This window comes from Leopardus geoffroyi, chromosome D2, assembly GCF_018350155.1.
Source record: "Leopardus geoffroyi isolate Oge1 chromosome D2, O.geoffroyi_Oge1_pat1.0, whole genome shotgun sequence".
In the NCBI taxonomy this organism is placed as follows: Eukaryota; Metazoa; Chordata; class Mammalia; order Carnivora; family Felidae; genus Leopardus; species Leopardus geoffroyi.
In genome coordinates, this window is record NC_059334.1 from 43,189,569 (window position 1) to 43,211,519 (window position 21,951).

At 39.4% G+C, this 21,951-nt stretch overlaps 1 protein-coding gene across 2 annotated transcripts; it reads left to right on the forward strand.

Moving 5' to 3' along the window:
- Positions 1–1,931: 1,931 nt before the first annotated feature.
- On the forward strand, positions 1,932–20,731 carry GHITM (growth hormone inducible transmembrane protein). Of its 2 annotated transcripts, none has more exons than XM_045437873.1 (9): positions 1,932–2,066; positions 3,487–3,651; positions 5,157–5,256; positions 6,511–6,622; positions 7,265–7,406; positions 10,594–10,702; positions 17,010–17,198; positions 17,842–18,013; positions 19,292–20,731. In XM_045437873.1, exons 2-9 carry the CDS (start codon positions 3,523–3,525, stop codon positions 19,374–19,376), a joined length of 1,038 nt encoding a protein of 345 aa, XP_045293829.1. In that variant the 5' UTR covers positions 1,932–2,066; positions 3,487–3,522; the 3' UTR covers positions 19,377–20,731. The 2 variants fall into 2 exon arrangements, with proteins under 2 accessions (XP_045293829.1, XP_045293830.1); XM_045437874.1 differs by lacking the exon at positions 1,932–2,066 and adding an exon at positions 2,240–2,806.
- The last annotated feature ends 1,220 nt before the right edge of the window (positions 20,732–21,951 follow it).

Sequence of the window (21,951 nt, forward strand, 5' to 3'; positions counted from 1 at the left end):
GGTCTCAATACTGACTTTTATTTACCTACTTCCTCCACATCTGTATCTCTTTCTGTATCCTATCTCTAAATTAATGGTGTAATTATCCATCCAATTTCACTCAATTCAGAACACTGGGATTAACCTGGGTGCCTCCCTCATCCTTATCAGTTATATTCAATCAGTCATTAAATCCTCTAAATTCCTCCTTAGTCATACATCTCTGTCATAAACCCCTTCTCTGTCCCTTTACTACCTTAATTCCAGCCTTCAACACCTTTTGCTTAAACAATTGCAATAAATTCCTAATTAGTTTCCAGTCAATGAAATCTCTCCCCACCCTACACTGAGCATATCTTCCCAATGATGTGACAAAGTAACTCTCCTTTTTGAAAACATTTGACATCTGTGGAAACAATCCAAGTCCCATACTGGAGAGAAGAAAATATGCAATCAGAAATTTATTTTCCTTTATGAAGATCATAAGCTTTAATTAATAAGAATCTTATCAATCACTTAAAAAAAGGCATGTTGTTTATTTAGGTACTATGCTGTGAATCCCTTCTCTTTGCTGATAACAGAAGCTGTAGGGAGAAAAAATACACACTAAGGGAGCTAAACAAAGAATCCATTTGCTAGCTAATCGAATTGGGTGAAGATCTAAAGATTAAATTGATCTTGCCTGACCTGTTCACTGTCATAAGTGACACATTTCTCTACAGTTATTTTCCTGCCATTTCCAGAGTAAAGACAAATTGTGTGCTGCCAAACCGTTTTATTACCCACATAAAATGTAAACTTTTATGTTTGTCAAGATTTACATGCTTAGCGGATTATCATAAATCACAATTAACAACAGCGTAGGAGATAAGGCTCATGACTTTTACATGTTGTTAATCATTTTATCTAAAACAGCACCCATCCAGGGCTTCAGTCAGCTTTATTTTTCTCCATAGTACTTACCACCAAACATTTTCTCTATTTTTTTGTCTCCACCAGAAAGTAAATGCTGTAAAGGCATTTTGTTTGTTTTGCCCAAACAACGGTATTAGCTGTGTTTCATTCATTTGTAAATATCCCTAGTTTAGTGCTTGGTACAAAGTGAGCCTCAGCAAATATTTGTGTAATGGATAAAAGGAAGTAAACGAAAAACAAAACAAAACCTCTGTCGTGTAGCTGAGAAATGGTTTTGCACTTCACAAATTACGAGTAATGAAAACATCTTCACAGTTCTCAGGACAAGGTAAGAGGTGGAGGCTGTCGTTATTCACCCTACTCTACATGTACATGTATGTATACAGTGAAGCTTGAAAATGTGCCGTGTGGAGGTCACAGAGCAGTGGTGGTACAAAACCTGCTAAAATCTGGCCCGATGACCTTGGGTGATTTAGACCCTTTCCTCGATTTCATTAGCCAATTTTAGGTGTCAGACCCAAGAAACCAATTTGCTCCCCTTCGAAACTACCACGTTTGGCACACTATTTATCTCGAAATACATTCTTGAGAAGGCGAAAAGGCGACATGAGGAAAGAACGGGCAAAGGAATAATTTTTAATTCTCACACTATTTTTCTTTTTTTTCAATATATGAAGTTTATTGCCAAATTGGTTTCCATACAACACCCAGTGCTCATTCCAAAAGGTGCCCTCCTCAATACCCATCACCCACCCTCCCCTCACACTATTCTTTTTCAATTTTTACGTAATTCTTGTGACTGCCGCTAGTGAAAGTGTTGAGACAAAAACGTAAACTAGCTCCGCTACCCATAGCTGACTTGACCAAAATGCTTTCGCTGCCCACACCCAAAATGGACGCCGACTATGACGCTCCTGGCAATTCTCTACTGGCCCCGCCCCTCTAGCCCGGAACCCCTCCTCCCTACCGTGCCCGCCCTTCCGTCAGAGATCTGCTCATGATTGGGTGTCCCTAGTGTTTGGCGATTCTCCGGACGTTGCGTCACGCAGGGAGTAGGGGAGACTGCGCGCGCACAGACAGTGAAGAGCGGGCGGAGGGCCAGGGAGGTGTGCGCGTTTGCGTATCGCCGGCCCGGAAGGGTAACTGCGCGGTTGAGGTGACCGGGGACTGAGGTATGGCCACTCCGGGCCGATTGTGGCACCGCAGATCCACTGTCATGATGGCTAGCTTCGCGGGGCCGCTGGGTGCATCCGAGGAGAGCTGAAGGCGGCGGCACTGCTGGCTGCGTCACAGCCTGGCGGCGCGTTAGAGTCACCGTCCTGTGGGTGACCGGGTGAATGGGGGCGACGGCTGCAGGGCCTGAGATAGGCTGGCAGGGGCTCGCGCCCCTCTGCCCTCTTCTGCAGGGGCAGCGAGGTGCTGAATCACCCTGCGGCCGGGCTGCCGCACAGCCACCGCTCTCTCAGATAAGGGGGTGCTTGATAAGGATTGTGCATTGACTCTGGAAGACCGGAGGCTTGCTGCCGAGTCTAGTCTAGAGAGCTGGTTGAACTTTCTCAGGGGACCAGGCGCTTGATTGCATCAATGTTTACGGGAGCGTTTGGGGTTTGGAGTCGGTGATACCTTACCCATTTTATAGCTAACTCACAGGCGTCTCAGAGGGCAAACAGTGTTTCGAGGCCGTTTCTAGCATGTGGCAGAAGCAAGATTTCTACGTTGTTCTGTTACGCGACGTGGTGGCCACTCGTTTGGGCCTCTTTCCCAGTCCATGTGTCGATGACTGAGGAAATAAACAGCAGCAACGTACTGAGATGATGTAACGACGTGAAAGTATTAGAAGGACTCGGTATTTTCCCAGTGTTGTACACCCTCTTATAGATTCAGTGGTAGAGCTGGAAGTACACTCGGTTAAGTAAGTTTTAGCAAAGATTCTTAACTATTGGTGTGCTAGGTAAAACCTATTCCTGGGTCCCATTCCTAGAGATTGAATTATTAGGACCGGAGTTAAGACCCAGGATCTACGTTTTAAGACACATCCTAGGTGGTTTCAGTACCTTGGGTATTTTTATCACATTTTGAAAGTACTATTTGGCGTGTTTAGCAAAAAATTCATAATGCGTCATTACTGTTGAGGTCTTGAAGCCTTACAGTGCAGTCTGACCTTGAAGAGTTATTCATCTCTTCCTTGGATGACGTTTTTGTTCTGCTCAAAAGTTGTACAGAGTCTTGTTTTAAATTTTCCCATCGAATTCTGGCGTAAATTTTAAAACCATATCTATAAAAGCCATCACACACCCTGTAATTGTCTTAAGAAATTAACATTCACTTTGTATTACATACATAACTTCTACAGAGTTATACACCTTATTGTTCAACCTGGGATTTAATTCTGTTTTGGTGAACCATCCCATACTGGATTCTGGGATAGATTTCTTGAAATAACGGGGAATAAACAGAGAATTCATCTTTATCATTTAAAAAGGTCACTTCCATTTTTCTCCTAAAATAGGATTGGTCCTTTCGTATCTCTGTATCTTCTGTGTTAATTCCCATAATTAGTTAGTGGGTTATTTTTTGTCTGTGTCTAACTGGCATTTCAGATCTGCCTGGTAAACCTGGTGCACCACCATGCTGGCCGCAAGACTTGTGTGTCTCCGGACACTACCTTCCAGGGTTTTCCAACCAGCTTTCACCAAGGCCTCGCCTGTTGTGAAGAGTTCCATCACGAAGCATCAATGGCTCTTAACACCCAGCAGGGTAAAGATAATCTGAATGTTTTTATGTTGTGTCTCTGTGCACTAGGACCTTTTTTTTTTTCTTTTTTTTTGGACAGAGTATGAAGTTCCCTATTTTACCATTAGTGATGCGCTGAAACAGCCCTGATAATGCCCCAAATCAGTTCTTTCTCCCCATTAGTTTTGTATCATTTTGTTCCTCCTTACCATGTATGAAAGAGCTCTTATAACTTTCTCTTACAGCTTTTGGAATTTCATTCAGAGAATTTACAGTGATTTGTGAGAGATTGAGAGCTCTTACGGCTCAAGAGATTGTGGAGCCTGTCGTAAAAAGCTGAAGAACCCAGGAATATTACCAGTTGGCCAGTAGCTAGAAATGTTTCTAAAAATGTCATTTCAGCTTTTGATTAGAGAGTGGTAAAATCCATTAGGTTAGGGATGCCTGGGTGGCTCCATGGGTTAAGCGTCTGACTTCGGCTCAGGTCAGGATCTCCTGGTTTGTGAGTTTGAGCCCTGCATCCAGCTCTGTGCTGACAGCTCAGAACCTGGAGCCTCTTCAGATTCTGTGTCTCTCTCTCTCTCTCTCTCTCCTCTCTCTCTCTCTCTCTCTCTCTCTCTCTCTCCCTCCCCCTCCCCTGCTCGTGCTCTGTCTCTCTCTGTTTATCAATAATAAATAAACATTTTAAAAAATCCGTTAGGTTAGAGAGAAACCCGTATAATAGATTTATCGTTCATCGTTCACATTAGAAGTGTAAGTTTTGAGGGGCGCCTGGGTGGCGCAGTCGGTTGGGCGTCCGACTTCAGCCAGGTCATGATCTCGCGGTCCGGGAGTTCGAGCCCCGCATCAGGCTCTGGGCTGATGGCTCAGAGCCTGGAGCCTGCTTCCGATTCTGTGTCTCCCTCTCTCTCTGCCCCTCCCCCGTTCATGCTCTGTCTCTCTCTGTCCCAAAAATGAATAAACGTTGAAAAAAAAATTAAAAAAAAAAAAAAAGAAGTATAAGTTTTGAAATATGAGGTAGATAAGGAAATATATACAGGCTAAAAGAGACAGCTGTTTTCCTCTTGAGTTAACTGTTCCCTGTTGAAAACAGCTAAAATAGAGGTAGTAGTCATCCCGCCCTTTCTTTGGCTTTGTGTTCAGCAAAGATAACTTTCTTGAGCCCCATTCCCCAGATTTAAAAAAAATGCAGCTAATACATATTGATTGCAGATTTTTTAGCAGTTAGTCCTTGAAATATAATTCTAGAGATATAAATCTGTGGTTTTTTTAAATAAACAATTATTCCGAAACTTTAAGAAATAAAGTTGTGAACTAAGGAGTTAAGTGAATCACTTCAAAGATAGACCATAGGTAAGGTCTACATTGAATTTTTTAGATTGGCTAACATACCTTTATAGTGAAAGTACATACATAGAAACTACCAAATTAGTATAGAGTTTTCTGATGCAATGAGATTTAATTTTATTTTACTGATAACATTCTGTTTTGGTGTGTGTGCTGTGTGTCTTTGTTTTCGTGTATATCAGGAATATGCCACCAAGACAAGAGTTGGGATCCGGCGTGGGAAAACTGTCCAAGAACTTAAGGAGGCAGCAGTGGAACCATCAATGGAAAAAATATTCAAAAGTAGGCAGTAGTCTTTAGTTTTTGAGTTGGAATATGTGAATACATTTTACATGCATGAACAGCTTCCTAAACATATGTACAAACTTACGTATATGAGCATTTCCTTGGAAGAAAGGCAATCCATCATTCTTCAGGATCTTGTGGCCCAGAAAAGATTAATATTTCACACTGGGTCCATTGGTTTCCATTCATATTTCTTCCAGAGAAAATGTTACTTTTACCATTTTTTAAAAAGGATTAGTAGTATGACATGATATAAAAACATATAATCTCTTGAGGAAGTTCATTTGAAGTTGCATAGAATCTTCATTCAAGCATATCATGTTTGTGTATGTTTCAAGTCAAGAGAAAATCACTAAAACAGATACTAATAAAAACCTAAATATTCAACAAGAGTCCTCTTAACTGGTTGTTCATATATGGCCTCCCTGGAAACCAGACCTAACAAAGTCAGTTTGGATTTCAGCTTTGCAAGTTTAACCAGATTGTTCATCTAGCCACGTATACTCAACACTATTGCTTGTTAACAACTTTACAGAATGTCAATATATTATAATGAGAAAGAGTTGTAATCAGTGTCCTTCAGGGCATTTCTTTCTGATAAGTAAGTTTGCCCTGAAAACCAAATTGTATGAATCCTACAGCTACAGCATAGTAATAATCTTAGCAAATTTATACTAAAGGGAGTAAGACGCTGTTTATGAATACTTTCAGCCAATTAGAGTTGATAAGCTGTTTGTTTCTCTTGCTCTTGTTTTAGAGCATCCTCTCCCTTGATTCCGCTGCATAAATATTGATTACACTTTTGGTTCCTTTTTCTTTCTCTTTGTAAAGCATCATCTTTGTTAATAGCACTTTAGACACAGCGTGATATGATTATTAACATTTCTTTTTCATCTTTCTAAGAATATCTTGAGAACGTACCCCCGATTCTTAGGAATAAAACACTATTACAGAAGTGTTCCCATGTCCACAGATATACTGCCTCCTTAAAGTTCATTGGAGTGAAATTAAAGGCCAGTCAAGTCTGATCCTTTCTGTATTATTACACTTAGTTTAACGTTGTCCTTTTTTACTGGTGCCCTAATTTTAAGACCATTGCTATACCCCTATATATTCTAACTATGGTTTTACAAAGGAGTATGGTATATAGTTTGATTTTCCTCGTATAAATATTAGAGAGAGCTTACCATCCCTTTTCAATTTAGTGAAGATATAACTGTATTAATGCGCATTTCCTTCTGTACTCTGCAGTTGATCAGATGGGAAGATGGTTTATTGCTGGAGGGGCTGCTGTTGGTCTTGGAGCATTGTGCTACTATGGCTTGGGAATGTCTAATGAGATTGGAGCTGTTGAAAAGGCTGTGTAAGTAAATTGTTCCCAAACATTTCTAATCTTAAAGATTCCAGTTTGGTTTTCATCCTTCCCTTTTGCCACTTTTGGAATGTTTTATATCTAGTCTTCCAACTGTATAGAAATATACATGAATAAAAATGAAATCTTTTGGCATCTGTTCAAACTTAAGTAAAAATCTTTTACCAAGGTTATATGTGTTTAGGCAAGGAGAAAATGTGTTTTTTTTTTGTAGATGTGCCAAGTGCTTATGTTTTATGTTTTTATTTTTTAAACTTTATTTTGAGAGAGGGAGAGAGTACAAGCTGGAAAAGGGCAGAAAGAGAGGGACAGAGAATTCCAGCCAGGCTCTACGCTGTCAGCACAGAGCCCAGTACTGGGCTCTATCTCACAACCCGTGAGATCATGACCTGAGCCGAAATCAAAAGTCAGATGCTTTTAACTGACTGAGCCACCCCAGTGCCCCAAAGTTCTTATGTTTTATATCATTTAATTTTTATGATAGCTCCAATGCATGCATCATTATTTCCATGATAAATGAAGTGAATACGATAGCAGTAAATTGATATTTCCTAAAGTTTCCCAGCAAATAAATAATTGAACCAAAATTTATATCCATGCTTTCATAAATGAACCATGTTGTGTTTCTTACAGAATTTGGCCTCAGTATGTGAAGGATAGAATTCATTCTACCTATATGTACTTAGCAGGAAGTATTGGTTTAACAGCTTTGTCCGCCCTGGCAGTGAGCAGAACTCCTGTGCTTATGAACTTCATGATGAGAGGCTCTTGGGTGGTAAGTCAGCTTGTTTTTGTTTTCCTTTTCCACTAAATACCAAAAGATTAGGCAAAAAATACTGGCCGGGGGTGGGGGGGAGTGGATTAAATGGAAAGAATCCCTTACTATATTGACAGGTTGTTCAAATCTGAATTAATAGTGCAGCTGAGACAAAGTAGGAAGTACATTCTGAGATAAATCAGCTATCATTTTTAGTTGAGTGTATATTTAAATACTGGTAAAGGGGTTGAAAACCAAACATACAGGAATATCCTACTTACCTAGAAGCAGCTATCAAATAGCTTGTATTTAATAGCAATTTTATTAAAAAAAAAAAAAAAGGGCAAATGCAAAGCCATCTTAGAAATCAGTGGAAAATATGTATTGCTAACATTCTGAACTTTCCTGACCCTGTGTAGGGTTTTACATTCAGTGAGTGTTTCTTGAGCATTTGTTAATTTTTCTGGATAAAAAAAATAGTGATTTCAAAAGTGATAGCTATTTTTCTACTGTCTGGTTGAAGAGATGAACTTGAGTAAGTGGTAAAGGATGTGCAAGGAGAAGTAGAAAGTGTAAAATCAGTTGAAAGACTGTTTTTATCTTGGACTAGTAGGGAAGTTCCATGAAAGAGACGTTTATTTCACCAGAACTGTTGGAGGCTATCATTTTTTATTTTAGGAGAGAACAAAGGTAGTCTAGGTTTGCAGAACAGCTTGAGCAAAGGAGAAGAGGTAGTCATTAAAACCCACAGAGTGCTCACTCACTCTCTCTCTCAAATAAACAAACATTGGGGTGGAGGGCAACGCCTGGATGGCTCAGTTGGTTAAGTGTCTGACTCTTGGTATTGGCTGAGCTCGTGATCTCCTGATCTTGGGATTGAGCCCCTGCGTCAGAATCCCTTCTTGGAATTCTTTCTCTGCCCCTCACCCTCGTGCGCTCGCACGCTCGCGGGCGTGCTCGCTCTCTCTCTCTCTCTCTCCTCCAAATAACATTAGAAGAAAACATCAGAGTGGAGTTCGAGTATCTGAGGTCTAGAGTGTAAAGAAGACACAATCAGACAGTGTCTGGTTGCCACACTGAGGAGCGGGTCTAATCAGTGAGAAGCGGTTGTAGATACTGGAACAGCAGAAAATACGATTTGTCTTTGAGTTCTAAGAAGTCAAATGGAAGAGACAAGAAGCAAGTATACCAGCTGGGGCTTTTCAAGATCTGAAGTGGAGGATTATAAGAATGTGAGCTATGAGTTTGAGACTGGAAGGGAATGGGGGATGGGACCGTTTATATCATACAGATTTCCAAATCTGTACTTTCCAAAGAAGAACCATTTAGGGTAGTGTGGCCATTTGGACACTTCAGTATTCTTAGAATCTTACTTCTCAGATGGGTGTCCTGAATCTCCTAGCCTAGAACTTCATGAAGGCACAGAATAAGCATGGTGCATTCTCACCAGGAATGTACATTTTAATCAGGCAAATAATTTAAAACAATGATTTTTAACAAAGCAACATGGTTATAAGAGAAAAATTTAAGTATACAAAGAGTTTAGCCCCTAAAATAAGACTTCAAAGAAGTGTTTGTGCTTGGGCCATATTCTCAGCTTACTTTCCGCATAAGATTACTCTTACCTGCTGTTAGAACTACTTAAATTAAAAAATTTGGAAAGCCAGGCAGGTGCTACAGAGAGGAAGATGAAGATTTTTGGTGGGGGACAGACATACACACAAATAATGTCAAAGTTGACACCAAGTGATTTTGGAACAGAGGAGAGGCTTCTGACACTGCTCATGGCAGTCAGGGTACCTCCCAGAATAACTTTCCAGGGGACGAGATAATCCTTGAATAACTCAAATGAATTAGGCAAAATAAACGGAATTAAAGAGGCACGAAATGGGGTCATAGTCACATCCCTACTATTTCATTGTAGCTGGAGTGTAGAGTATGGAAAGGTGAAAGGCAAAGAATGGAACTGGGTCATGAACATGAAGGACCTTAAAAGAAAAAAATACAGTTGTGATAAATACCCTGAAAGTGCCTTGCATTTGTATGAAGAAATGCATGAAGTGGATTTTAGTAATTATTTCTTCATTGGAAAGTGATCTAGTAGAACTCTGTGCTTTTTTCTGTTAATGAGTAAAGGCTTTCCCATTCTCAGTAAAAATAGCTGTTTTGTTTTTATCTGTACTTTACATCTGAGGTTGAACATTCACATGCCTGTGTTCAGATGGATAATGCAGAGGAGGGAGGCAGGCCTTAGGTCACACAAGGGATTAGTGACATCTAACCAAAAGCATTCACAATCTGTTGTTTTTTGAATAGTTGGGCTACCAGATATCTGCTGTTTTCTGTCCAAGAGTAGCAAATTTGCAGTTTCTGTTTCAGGTTTCCTAAAGGTTCATTACAGTCTTTCTCTATTATGTACATTTCTTTCTATATGCACAAGAAGTATTTAAGTGTCATAACAATGGAAATGTAAGATAAAGGGACGGAGGACCAAGTCAGCTAGAAAACTAAGAGGATAGAGAAGTAGAATCTTATTCTCTTTTCCGTGTGCTTCTGTTTTTTAGGTTTTTGTTAAGCAAATGATGGAGTTCAAGGCAGTGTGCTATGTATATATTCTAATTGGTGTATCATGATACGTTTTTTTAATGTAGTTTGCTATGCAAAAATAAATACAGTTAATAATTATTTTGGGGTTCTTAAAGAGGTTTTGTTAGGTCTCTGTCTAGGAAGAATACAATTTTTAAAAGGTCATGTTATCAATCAGAGCTCAACACACTCACTTGAAGAGTCTGCAAAACTTTGTGTGACAGTAGGGGACACTCTTGTCCCCTCCTAGATCAGTTTTCATTATCCTTAATTTTTTTTTTTTTTTAATGTTCATTTATTTTTGAGAGAGAGTGAGAGAGAGCACAAGTGGGGGAGGGGCAGAGAGCAAGGGAGACACAGAATCTGAAGCAGGCTCTAGGCTCTAAGCTGTCAGCACAGAGCCTGACATGGGGCCCGAACACACGAACTGCAAGATCATGACCTGAGCTGCAAGATCATGACCAAGTTGGATGGTTAGCCGACTGAGCCACTCAGGCGCCCTTATCTTTAATCTTCTTAAACAAAATTTATTGGAGGGACTAGCTTAACTTGGAACTTGAGGGTTTTTCCTTTGTTGTTGTATATAAGGATTGATTTTTCTCAGTAACGTGTGTTTCAGACAATTGGTGCAACCTTTGCAGCCATGATTGGAGCTGGAATGCTGGTACAGTCAATACCATATGACCAGAACCCAGGCCCAAAGCATCTTGCTTGGTTACTACATTCTGGTATGTTCTAACTTTAAATTTTTATTAAATAACCTTCATTACTGTCTTCTTTGGTGGTTCTTTACAATTGTGAATGACTTGTGCATAATTTAATAAAGACTCATGTTTAGAAAACACTTAATAGTTTTTTGTACTTAATAGTGGTTGTATTATAGCCAGATCTCTACTCTGAAAAAATAATTATTCAGATACTAAGACCATGGACATCCCAGTATTATACTTGGCCTGTGACAGTCTAATACACGTAGAGATTTCCTTTCTGTATTTTGCCTAATACTGGAAGCATTTCAAACCTGATACACATTACTTGAGAATTATTCTTGTGTATCTTTAGAAAAATTTTAAAATGAGGGTGGAGAAGGAAAGGAGGAGGTAAGTCACAAGAAAGAATAGGAGTACAGGATCTTGCAATGGAGCATTGGAAGAAAGAAAACAATAAGAAAGACCTTTGGAAGTGTACTTTGTCTCTGATACGGTTAACTGGGTCATTATTTAGATGGGTCTTAGCACAAAGTTACCATGGACAGGGCAAAGGCTGTCCACTCCCTGGTATTGCAGGACAGTTTTAATATCCTTTTAGGTATATGTTGTGATATCTCCCTTAATTATGGAGACACAAATATTTTAAAGTTTAGATAAAGTGTTGCCATTATCTGTGGGTTGAATAAAGAACCAACTAGACCTAGAAGCAAAAGTGTGTCTTAGATACATGTTCTCTACCTCAAAACAAGACAGATTTTTTCTATATATTTTTTTGAGTATAGGTGATAAACAATGTTACAGCAGCAAGTGTACAACATAGTGTTTCCAGTTCTGTATACATTATGCTATACGCCTCACAGTGCAGCTACCATCTGTCACTTTATAGCACTATTACAGTGTCACTGACTATATTCCCTATGCTGTGCCTTTTACTCCTGTGATTTACTCTGTAACAGGAAGCCTGTATCTCCCACTCCTTTCACCCATCTTGCCCATCCTCCCACCTCCCCTCTGGCAACAATCCGTTCTCTGTTTTTATGGATCTGTTTCTCCTTTTTATTTTTTTATTCACTTAAGACAAGTTTTATGAGCATTTCCTTGAAACTTTCTTGGAAGCAGGCTCTGAAATGTTTCTTACGTGGGTTAGTAAATGGAAATTAGGTTTTTGGCACCCAGTGAGCCAGATTTCCAGTGCGAACTATGTCATTCATATTATTATGTGCTGTTTTTGTTTTGGTAAACATGAGACTTCACATGACTTCACAATCTCAGTTTTCAACTCTCTTCCATTAGGCCTGAGGTTATTCAACCATAGATTTTGTCTATGGAGTTTTACAGGACAAAGCCCTTGTGATGGAGGGAGGTGGTCCAGTATTTTCTAGTACCAATAACCTGCTTTAAAAAAATTTTTATCCAAAATATAATATGTGTACTTCTAAAAATGTAATATCTCTTGAGTGCTATCTGTAAATATTTAAGGATTACTCAGCTTCGGGACAACTGCATATCACAGTAGTATACAGAGCTTTTTGTTTTTAAGTATGAAGTGTATATCCTTTCATTAAAACACCAAAATCCTCACCATCTGAGTTTAGCATTTATGTTACAGTTACAATTCTATGGATTGTAGTATCTTGTCCAGTGAATGGACTTTTGTACCTGTTTCCATTTTAGACACTTGAGTTCCTTGAGAAAACTGGTTCAGTGTTTTTACCTCTGATAAGTAAATATTTAGTGACTTATTGAATTAAAATAGTCATGTTGTTTCAATTTGAGCTTAGAATTAAGGGCTTTCTATGTGGGTTGCTTAGAAAACTCCTTTTAATCTGATACTGTAGTGTATAAATTACTTGAGGTATTTAATGTATTGGAGGGGACCCCCAACACTACCCATTTGTTCAGTATTTTTTTAGAAGGAGTCATAGGACTCAGCATATAGTTGTACTCAGAGCTAAGGACATCAAAAGGACACATGACAGAATCTGGAGAAATCCATCCACAGGCTTTCAGTGTGCTCCCTCCTTCCTTTGAGGGGACCTAGTAAGGATGTGTAAAGCCCAGTAACATACAGTGTTTCTGCCCAGGGAAGCCCGTTAGAGACTTGGTACCCACGGGCTTTAATAAGGGCTAGTCATGTAGGCACCCTCCTAACAACTACCAAAATACAGATTCCAGAAGGAAAACAGACTTTCAGCATAACTCTTAACTGTTTGCACAAGTAGTCTAACCCTGCCAGAGAATGATTTTAGTGCCAAGTTCTTAAATTCCAGCCAAGGACCAGCCCTGCAAGCAAGTCTTTGTAAAGATAACCTTAGGCCTGCTATGCTAAACCTTTCCTGCACAGCATGAATGCCAATTTTTGCTTTATGCTTCATATATACCTACCTATTTTAAGCTATGCAGGCAGGCATTAGTATTCCTGTTTTGTGGATGAGGAAGCTAAGTTATGTGAGGTCAGTATGCCAGGAAGTGCTGTATTATTTCTTCAAGTCTAGCCCTGTATCCACCTTTTTTTTTTTTTTTTTTTTTAAGTGTATTTCTTTTGCAAGAGAGAGCATGAGCTGAGGAAGGCTAGAGAGAGGGGGAGAGAGAAAGGATCTGAAGCGGGCTCAGTGCTGATAGCAGAGAGCCCAATGTGGGGCTCGAACTCATGAACCATGAGATGTTGACCTGAGCTGAAGTCAGATGCTTAACCAACTGAGCCACGCAGACACCCATGTCCACTCTTTCATTCACTGGAATGATTGAGCTGAGAACTGAAGGAAGCTTAGGTGACCCAAGGGCACCCCCTCATAGTATTAAAGGGACATCAGAGTTGGCTTTTGACCAATATTAACATCCCAGTGCATTCTATTTTCATTTTTCATCCAGATGTTTAGCACTATGCAGATACAGCTGTGGTCTTAATCAGGACTAAGTGATACTATGCAGGAATTACTGAAATGATCATTGGAAAACTATTCTAATTGTGTTTTTCCCCCAGCTTTATCAGGATGTAATTACCACGTGATACTGTAAGTTTTCAGATGTACAACTGGTTGATTTATACATTTATATATTGCGTAATGACTACCACCATAGCATTAGCTAACACCTCCATTCCATATTTACCATTTCTTTTTTGTGGTGAGAGTACATTTAAGATCTGGTCTCTTAGCAACATTCAAGTAGATGATACAGTGATAGCTGTAATCACCATGTGTATATTAGGTCCTCAGATTTGTTAATCTTAAAACTGGAAGTTTGTACCCTTTTACCAGTATCACCCCATTTCCCCTACCCCATTACCCCTGGTAACCACCACTCTATGCTCTGTTTCTCTGAGTTTGACTTTTTTAGATTGCACATAGAAGTGAGATCATATGGTATTTGTTCTTCTCTTAGTTCACTTAGTATCATGCCCTCAGGGTCCATTCATGTTGTCAAAAATGGCAAGATCTCATTTTTTTTATGGCTGAATACTACTCCATTGTGTATATACACCACGTCATCTTTATCCATTCACCCATCAAAGGACAATTTGGTTTTTGTATCTTGGAGATTATAAGTAATGCTGCAGTGAACGTGGGAGTACAGACATCTGTATAAGATCCTGGTTTCCTATCTTTTGGTTATAAACCCCGAAGTGGGATTGCTAAATCATATGGTAATTATCGTTTTAATTTTTTAAGGAACCTCCATACAACTGGCTGTACCAGTTTGGTGAATGTTAGTTTTTGTTCACAATAATAATGGTGAGCTATCTTTGTTAGTTTTGTAATTAATAATGTCGTTAAGCAGCAGACATCTATTACCATTTAAGATTTTTATGAGAAAGTATCATTGAAAAATCTCTGAATAAACTTAAAAGTTTTGCTAAAGCTACAGGGAGGCTGGGCTACAGCTCCCCACACCATCAGATAACCAGCCCTTAGAGAACAGGCTCACCAAAGAGCCAGACCGTGGGGAACAGACCTTTGGAGGGACCTCCCTAAAGCTGACAAAAAGTCCTGGAGGACCAGACCCCCAAAGGCCTCAAACTTAGGGGCTACTATTCTGAAAAGGCCAAGAATCAGGTGCCCACACTCTTTGAGGACCCAGATACTGAGGATAAGTCTCCCAGAGGGCTAGAACACAAAAAGCCTGATTGCCAAAGAGCTAGGCCACGAGAGTTGTATCTCTCAGAGGACCGTGGCATCTGGGATGAGACCTTGGCACGGCATGGTGGCCAGGATCTCTGGAAGACCAAGCCGCCAAGGGCCAGACCCCCCAGGGATAAAAGCTCCAGAGATAGAACCTCCAGTGAACTTGTGGGAATGCAAACTGGTGCAGCCGCTCTAGAAAACAGTGTGGAGGTTCCTCAAAAAATTAAAAATAGATCTACCCTATGACTCAGCAATAGCACTGCTAGGAATTTACCCAAGGGATACAGGAGTGCTGATGCATAGGGGCACTTGTACCCCAATGTTTATAGCAGCACTTTGAACAATAGCCAAATTATGGAAAGAGCCTAAATGTCCATCAGCTGACAAATGGGTAAAGAAATTGTGGTTTATATACACAATGGAATACTACGTGGCAATGAGAAGGAATGAAATACGGCCCTTGGTAGCAACGTGGATGGAACTGGAGAGTGTGATGCTAAGTGAAATAAGCCATACAGAGAAAGACAGATACCCAGATACCGTATGTTTTCACTCTTAGGTGGATCCTGAGAAACTTAACAAAAGTCTGTGGGGGAGGGGAAGAAAAAAAAAGAAAAGAGGTTGGAGAGGGAGAGAGCCAAAGCATAAGACTCTTAAAAACTGAGAACAAACTGAGGGTTGATGGGGGGTGGGAGGGAGGGGAGGGTGGGTGACGGGTATTGAGGAGGGCACCTTTTGGGATGAGCACTGGGTGTTGTATGGAAACCAATCTGACAGTAAATTTCATATTAAAAAAAAAAAAAAGAAAAGAACCTCCAATGAACCTAACCATGCAGAATGACAAAACCAAAGAAGTGTGTCATTGCCGTTGAGGCCACTCGAGAAACTGTCTTTGACAGGGTCAGCCCACACAGGAGAGGACCATTTGAGGGGCAGGCCATGGAAAACAGGACCACCAGGCTAGACCCTGGGGAGCCAGGGGAGGATTGGGCTCCACAAGGGGGTGCTGTGAAAGCGTGATGAGCAAGGCAGGGCCTCATTCTTGCTCCCTGGTACCAGCTCTACGTCCTGCTCCTGGCCCCCTCCTATTCCTGGCCATTGGTGGCTAATGGGGTCAAGAGAACCTGGAGCAGAGAGCTGGCACCAGTATAGGGAGGGGGGCGGGGGGGAAGGACACTTTGTCATCCTCTGCCTGTGGCTTAATGCAAATTTTGGGACAGGGAGTCAGTTACCTGGGGCAAGTAAAGTGGGGAGCGTGATGGAGAATAAAGGTTTTTTTGTGGATTCTGCACAACATTTGCTAAAAATTTTGCTGTCAGTTGCAAAACTGATGGGAATCCTAATAGAAATGTCATAGAGGAATTTTTATTCAGTATTTTTCTTACAGCAAAAGCTATTTTTAATTGTTCATTATCATGTGATAATATCTTATTACTTGATCTAGAAATGTTACTTTCACAAAAGAGACACACTGTTAAAATTATAGGATGAAGATAGCTCCTATTCTGAGTTAAACTCTGCACATTTAATGTGTAAGAAGAGGGCAACTTGTTCTACTGAGCACTGAAATAATGCCTTATCTGAGATTTATTTTTTTTAATTAAGGTGTTCTTTTAACCTTTGCTGATTAAATTATTGGTGCCTTTCACTAATTTTCCTGAAGTTGTTGATAAATATCTGACAACTAAAATTACTGTTTACACACTGAGCTGACATTCCCTTCTACCCAAGGAAACAACTGTGTCTGTCCTTGAAGTTCCTGCATCTTAAGATTAGCATCATATATGCGTTCTCTCATTTTACTTTGTTCCCTTTTGGCAGCAGCAGGTTTGACCTTGAGTTAGTCATTTTAAGCCTTTTTGTCTCAATTCTTACATATATATGAATTTTATGAAGAATACCAGTAGGCTCACACACAGATAATGAACCATGTAGAATTTGATAAAGTTATTAAAACGCCAAATTAATGTTTGTGTTTTTGAGTTGAGACTGTTTAGGTATAGTGTTGTAATTTTGAATTTGGATAGCCACAAGTTTGGGGTGTGGAATTTGGGGGTAGTATCACCTAAATAAGGGAGAGATGTTGTAGTCCTGTTGTTTAACCATAAGGTACGTGATGTTCAGATGGTGTGTTAGTTACAAGTGGTGTTTTCTTTCTGGTTCTTACTTAGTCAATACTTAACTACTTGCTCTTTCTCCAGGTGTAATGGGTGCAGTGGTGGCTCCACTGACAATATTAGGGGGGCCTCTTCTCATCAGAGCTGCATGGTACACGGCAGGCATCGTGGGAGGCCTCTCCACTGTGGCCATGTGCGCACCTAGTGAGAAGTTTCTGAACATGGGAGCACCCCTGGGAGTGGGCCTGGGTGTCGTCTTTGTGTCATCACTGGGTGAGCTACTGCACTTTGACATTCACTTCTTGGTATCCGAAAACCATTGATGTACTCAGCTATCCTAATGGAAGGAACTTATTAAGAGTTATTAAAAAATTTTTTTTAATGTTTATTTATTTTTGAGAGAGAGAGAGAGAGAGAGAGCATGAACAGGGGAGGGGCAGAGAGAGAGAGGGAAACACAGGATCTGAAGCAGGCTCCAGGCTCTGAGCTATCATCACAGAACCTGACATGGGGCTCGAACTTGTCCACTGTGAGATCATGACCTGAGCCAAAGTCAGATGCTCAACTGACTGAGCCACACAGGTGCCCCAAGAGTTATTTTAAAAAGTTTAAAAGACAAACACTAATTAGACTGCATTTTCTTATTTGGCATCATGGTAAACTATTTTGGGTTTTACACAATACATCTAAAATGGGAAAGTTCGTCTGGAGAACATGCAAGAGCCTTTCTGTAATGTGGGCAAGTGACCCATTACAGGAATAAGTATCATGGGTTTGGACTGAATATGCATAAAATTACACGGTGCATATAGTCCGTCTTTTTCCTATCTGTGCAGTACACTAAAAGGTTTTTTTAAAGAAATGTTAATCATAAATCCAGTTAGAGAAGAGTCCTTTTTTCTTTTTTTCCTCCCAGGATCTATGTTTCTTCCACCCACCACTGTGGCTGGTGCCACTCTGTACTCAGTGGCAATTTATGGTGGATTAGTTCTTTTCAGCATGTTTCTTCTGTATGATACACAGAAAGTAATCAAGCGTGCAGAAATAGTGCCACCATATGGAGTCCAAAAATATGATCCCATCAATTCGTAAGTAGTCTTCATGTCTTGTCTCTGTTACACAGGATGTTTGTGTTATGGTCTGTTTTGTTTTATGGTCGTATTAGTTTCCTAGGGCTACCATAACAAATATTACAAACCAAATGGTTCAAACCATGGAAATTTACACTCTTGCAGTTCTAGAGGCTAGAAATCTGAAATCAAGGTGTCATCAGGGTTGATACCTTCTGAGGGCTCTAAGAGAATCCTCCCTGCCTCTCTTCTAGCTTCTTGTTTTGGCCAGCAATCCTTGACATTCCTTGTCTTATAGGTACATCACTCCAGTCTCTCCCTCTGTCTTCACATGGCATTCTTCCCGTATGTCTCTCTCTGTCACCTCTTATAAGGACACCAGTCATTTTGGGTGGAGGCCCACCCCATTCCAGTATTAACCTCATCTTCCCTCCTATCTTGATTATATTTGCAAAGACCCTCTTCCCAAATAAGGCCACATTTACAGGTACAGGGATCAGGATGTCAACGTATCTTGAATTCAACCCACAGTAATGGGTTTGTCAAATTTTACGATCTCTGTTGTTTGATCTGTTGTATCTTTTTAGTAAGCTATGTATCCACAGAACATTTGATTATATCGTAACTAAGTTTAATTTAGATATTCAGTTAAGTCCAAATATTTACCTACTTTTGTTAATTAGCCTTGTGGTGCAGTTGTTATATAACAACACTTTTTTTCTCTTTTCTTGGCCTCTCCACCAAAGTAGGTTATTTTATTTAAACAATTTTGTTGGGTTTCATGTTTTCTATCACATTTTTACAAGTAATTTGTTTTTTGTTTCTTTGAAGCTAAAATTTAATGTTTTTTTTAAAAAATGCTGCTGTAACACAGATATATAACAGGTTTTGGTTGGTGGTGGGGGATTTCCTTGAGGGGGCACATTATATTTAAAAATGCCAGACTCGTGTCTAACACATTTTTATGAAGGTGCTACTTTAGTTTTGTTTTAATTATTTCTTGGCCTATCTTACAGGGTGTTTCTGCAAGATACTACACTCATAAGAGAGGGTCAGAGGGTAGAATAATGATTTTTAAAACTGCCCTTTAACATTTCAAAGCTTAATCTGCCAAGGAAAATCTTGACTGTTTTCAGAGCCTTCCTTAGTTGGCATCTTTTCTTTTTCTGATTTCCATTTCATATGCTGTACCTATGACAAATAGTATTGCTTTTCTTTTCTAGATTAAGAAATAGTTCTTTTAGAGTTATTATTAGAATTACATCATCTATAATAGGCCGTAATTTTCTTTTCCAGGATGCTGGGAATCTACATGGATACGTTAAATATATTTATGCGAGTTGCCAGTATTCTAGCAACTGGAAGCAACAGAAAGAAGTGAAGCAACTCAGCTTCTGACCTCTCCAGTACCTCGGATATCTTGTTTGTTTAATAGGGGCAGGTGTTCACGGAATAGTTTGTATAAGCAGCTTTCACTGATGTGTAGAAGATAAGACTTGTCAGCAGGTTTCAGATGTTTGGTGATTTGATGCTTCAGGTCTGCTTTCTCTTCTAAAGAATAAATTCAGTTGTTCTCTTCCAAATAAGCACACACATTTCCAGTTTCTCAAGTGTGAGTAATTCTAAAACATTTTAATGAATGTGAAAACTAAGATTTGTGTTGTGAGGATTTAACTGTTCTGTTTTAAAATTTATTTAAGTGAAAATTAGCAAATTTTGTTTTGCTGCATATTTTTTGAAATGCAGAAATATTAAGTAATGTCATAAGTGACGTAGAAGTTTGGTAAAGGGACCAGAGAGAAGCAAAGGATCACCTTCAGTCTTTCTTTGAATACTTAGCACTTGTGTTGGTGGTGAGCCAGTGAGAGGGGTCTGGCTCTTTGGAGACAAATTAATCATTGCTGTTTTCACATTCATCTGTTGAACTTAATCAAAAGCATTGAGCATAAACAAAAATCTAGGTGATTCATTCTCCCAATGTTCCTTTCTTTCTCAGTGCTGTCTTTACAATGTAGAAGTGATCGTGTTTGGCTTTTCATTGTTTGACATTGTTAGGACAGTTGAGAATGTTAATCATCTGGAGAATTCCTGACATGTAGTTAAATATGTTTAAGTTTTACTTTTAAACCTTATGGAGCAAAATATCCTTAAAACTCTTCTCAGGATGAAACATTCAAAGCATGAAATCTGTTGCATTTTCAAATATACAAACACAGTATTCCTAATTGCTGAATTTTTTTGCATATTTATTGAAATGTTTAAGAGAATATATGCTTGCCTTTCTTCATCTCTTCAGGCTTTGAAGCTTTTATTAGAAAAACCTGTTTGTGGCTTACACTTAAGATTATGAAAGCAGTTTTTCTCTCAGGACTTGGTTTCTTGCATTCCTCTCAGACTAAGCACTAAAAACACAGGAGAGCATAGCTAGACTTTCTTCATGAACTATATCAATCAAAACTATAATGGGCAAAGTGCTTTGTTAAGAGTTTCCCCCAGCAGACTTTTCCTTCTCTTCTGCATGGGCGATTACTTGACTGTTGTGATATTGGTAAGTTTTTTTGATACAGAAGAGTTATTTTTGCAAGTTCTTAATGAATGAAATAAGTGTGTATGATTATTGAGATGATTGGTGTTTTGACAAATATTTATTACAGTAATCCAGAAGTAACTATTCTAACCACCTCAAATTACATAGAATGCTTATTTCTGAATTAATAAATGTTCCAGCCAGGTGGTAATTGGTCTGTAATTTTTCCAGCTGAACCATACGCATACTATTTGGATAGAGGATTTGTTTCATGTGCTGTCTTACCCTAGTATGTAGAGTACAGGGTGATTATGACCACAGCACTTACAGCCAGACTGCCTTTAATTGAACCCCACTTCTTCCACTTATTTCTTATGTGACCTTGGGCAAATTACTTAATCTCTCTGTGCCCATTTTTGAAGATGGTAACAGAGCCTCCCTCTTAGGATTGAGGTTCTGAAATGTGTGGGCATTTAGCTCTATAAATGCTTCAGCTACGGGTTAGGGGGTCAGGGTGGGTGTTGTCTTGAGAAAAATCTTAAGTGCCAAATTCTGTTTTTTCCCTTCTCTACTTTAGTTCCTATACAATGTCAGTGTGGTCTTAAAGGTCTTGTCTTCAGTCACATTTTAGAGTCCAAAGTTTATATCCCTATGTTACGGTGGTATCACATAAAACAAAATGCTATAATTTCAACAATGGGTATCAGGCAGAAGTTTATTTAGAAAAATAAGTTATGTCTTTTTTTTGTTTTTAGTTTATTTTTCAGTTTAGTTTATCACAGCACTTTTTCTGACTTTGCTAAGACAAGGAAGACTGCAGTACAAAAGGTGAGTTATATAAAATGTGAATACTTACAAAATAAAATATTATAATAGATCTAAAGTGATTAAAAAAAAAAAAATCACTAGTTCCTGGACTCCATTAACATGCCATCAAGGTCTTTACTTCATATTCCTAACAGGGAAGAGTGAAGACCTGCATATGGATAGGCTTTAGGCAAAAAAGAAAAATATCTGTTCTTTATGTTCTAAAACATCCCCTGAAGCGTTACAGGATAACCGAGATATATATTTAAAAATAATCACACAGGTGGCACCTGGGTGTCTCAGTTAAGCATCTGACTCTTGATTTTGACTTAGATGATGATTTCACAGTGCGGGAGATAGCATGGAGCCTGCCTGGGATTCTCTCTGCCCCTCCCTGCTCCAAATAAATAAATATTAAAAATAATAATCACAAGGCACTTGGGTGACTCAAGTATGTTAGACATCTGACTTCAGCTCTGGTCATGATCTCACAGTTTGTGAGTTTGAGTCCCACATCAGGTGGACTTGAGCCCTGCTTCGGATGAGCCCCGCTTCTGTGTCTCTCTGTCTCTCTCTGTCCGTTGTCACTTGCGCCCTCTCTCAAAAATAAAAAAATAAAGGC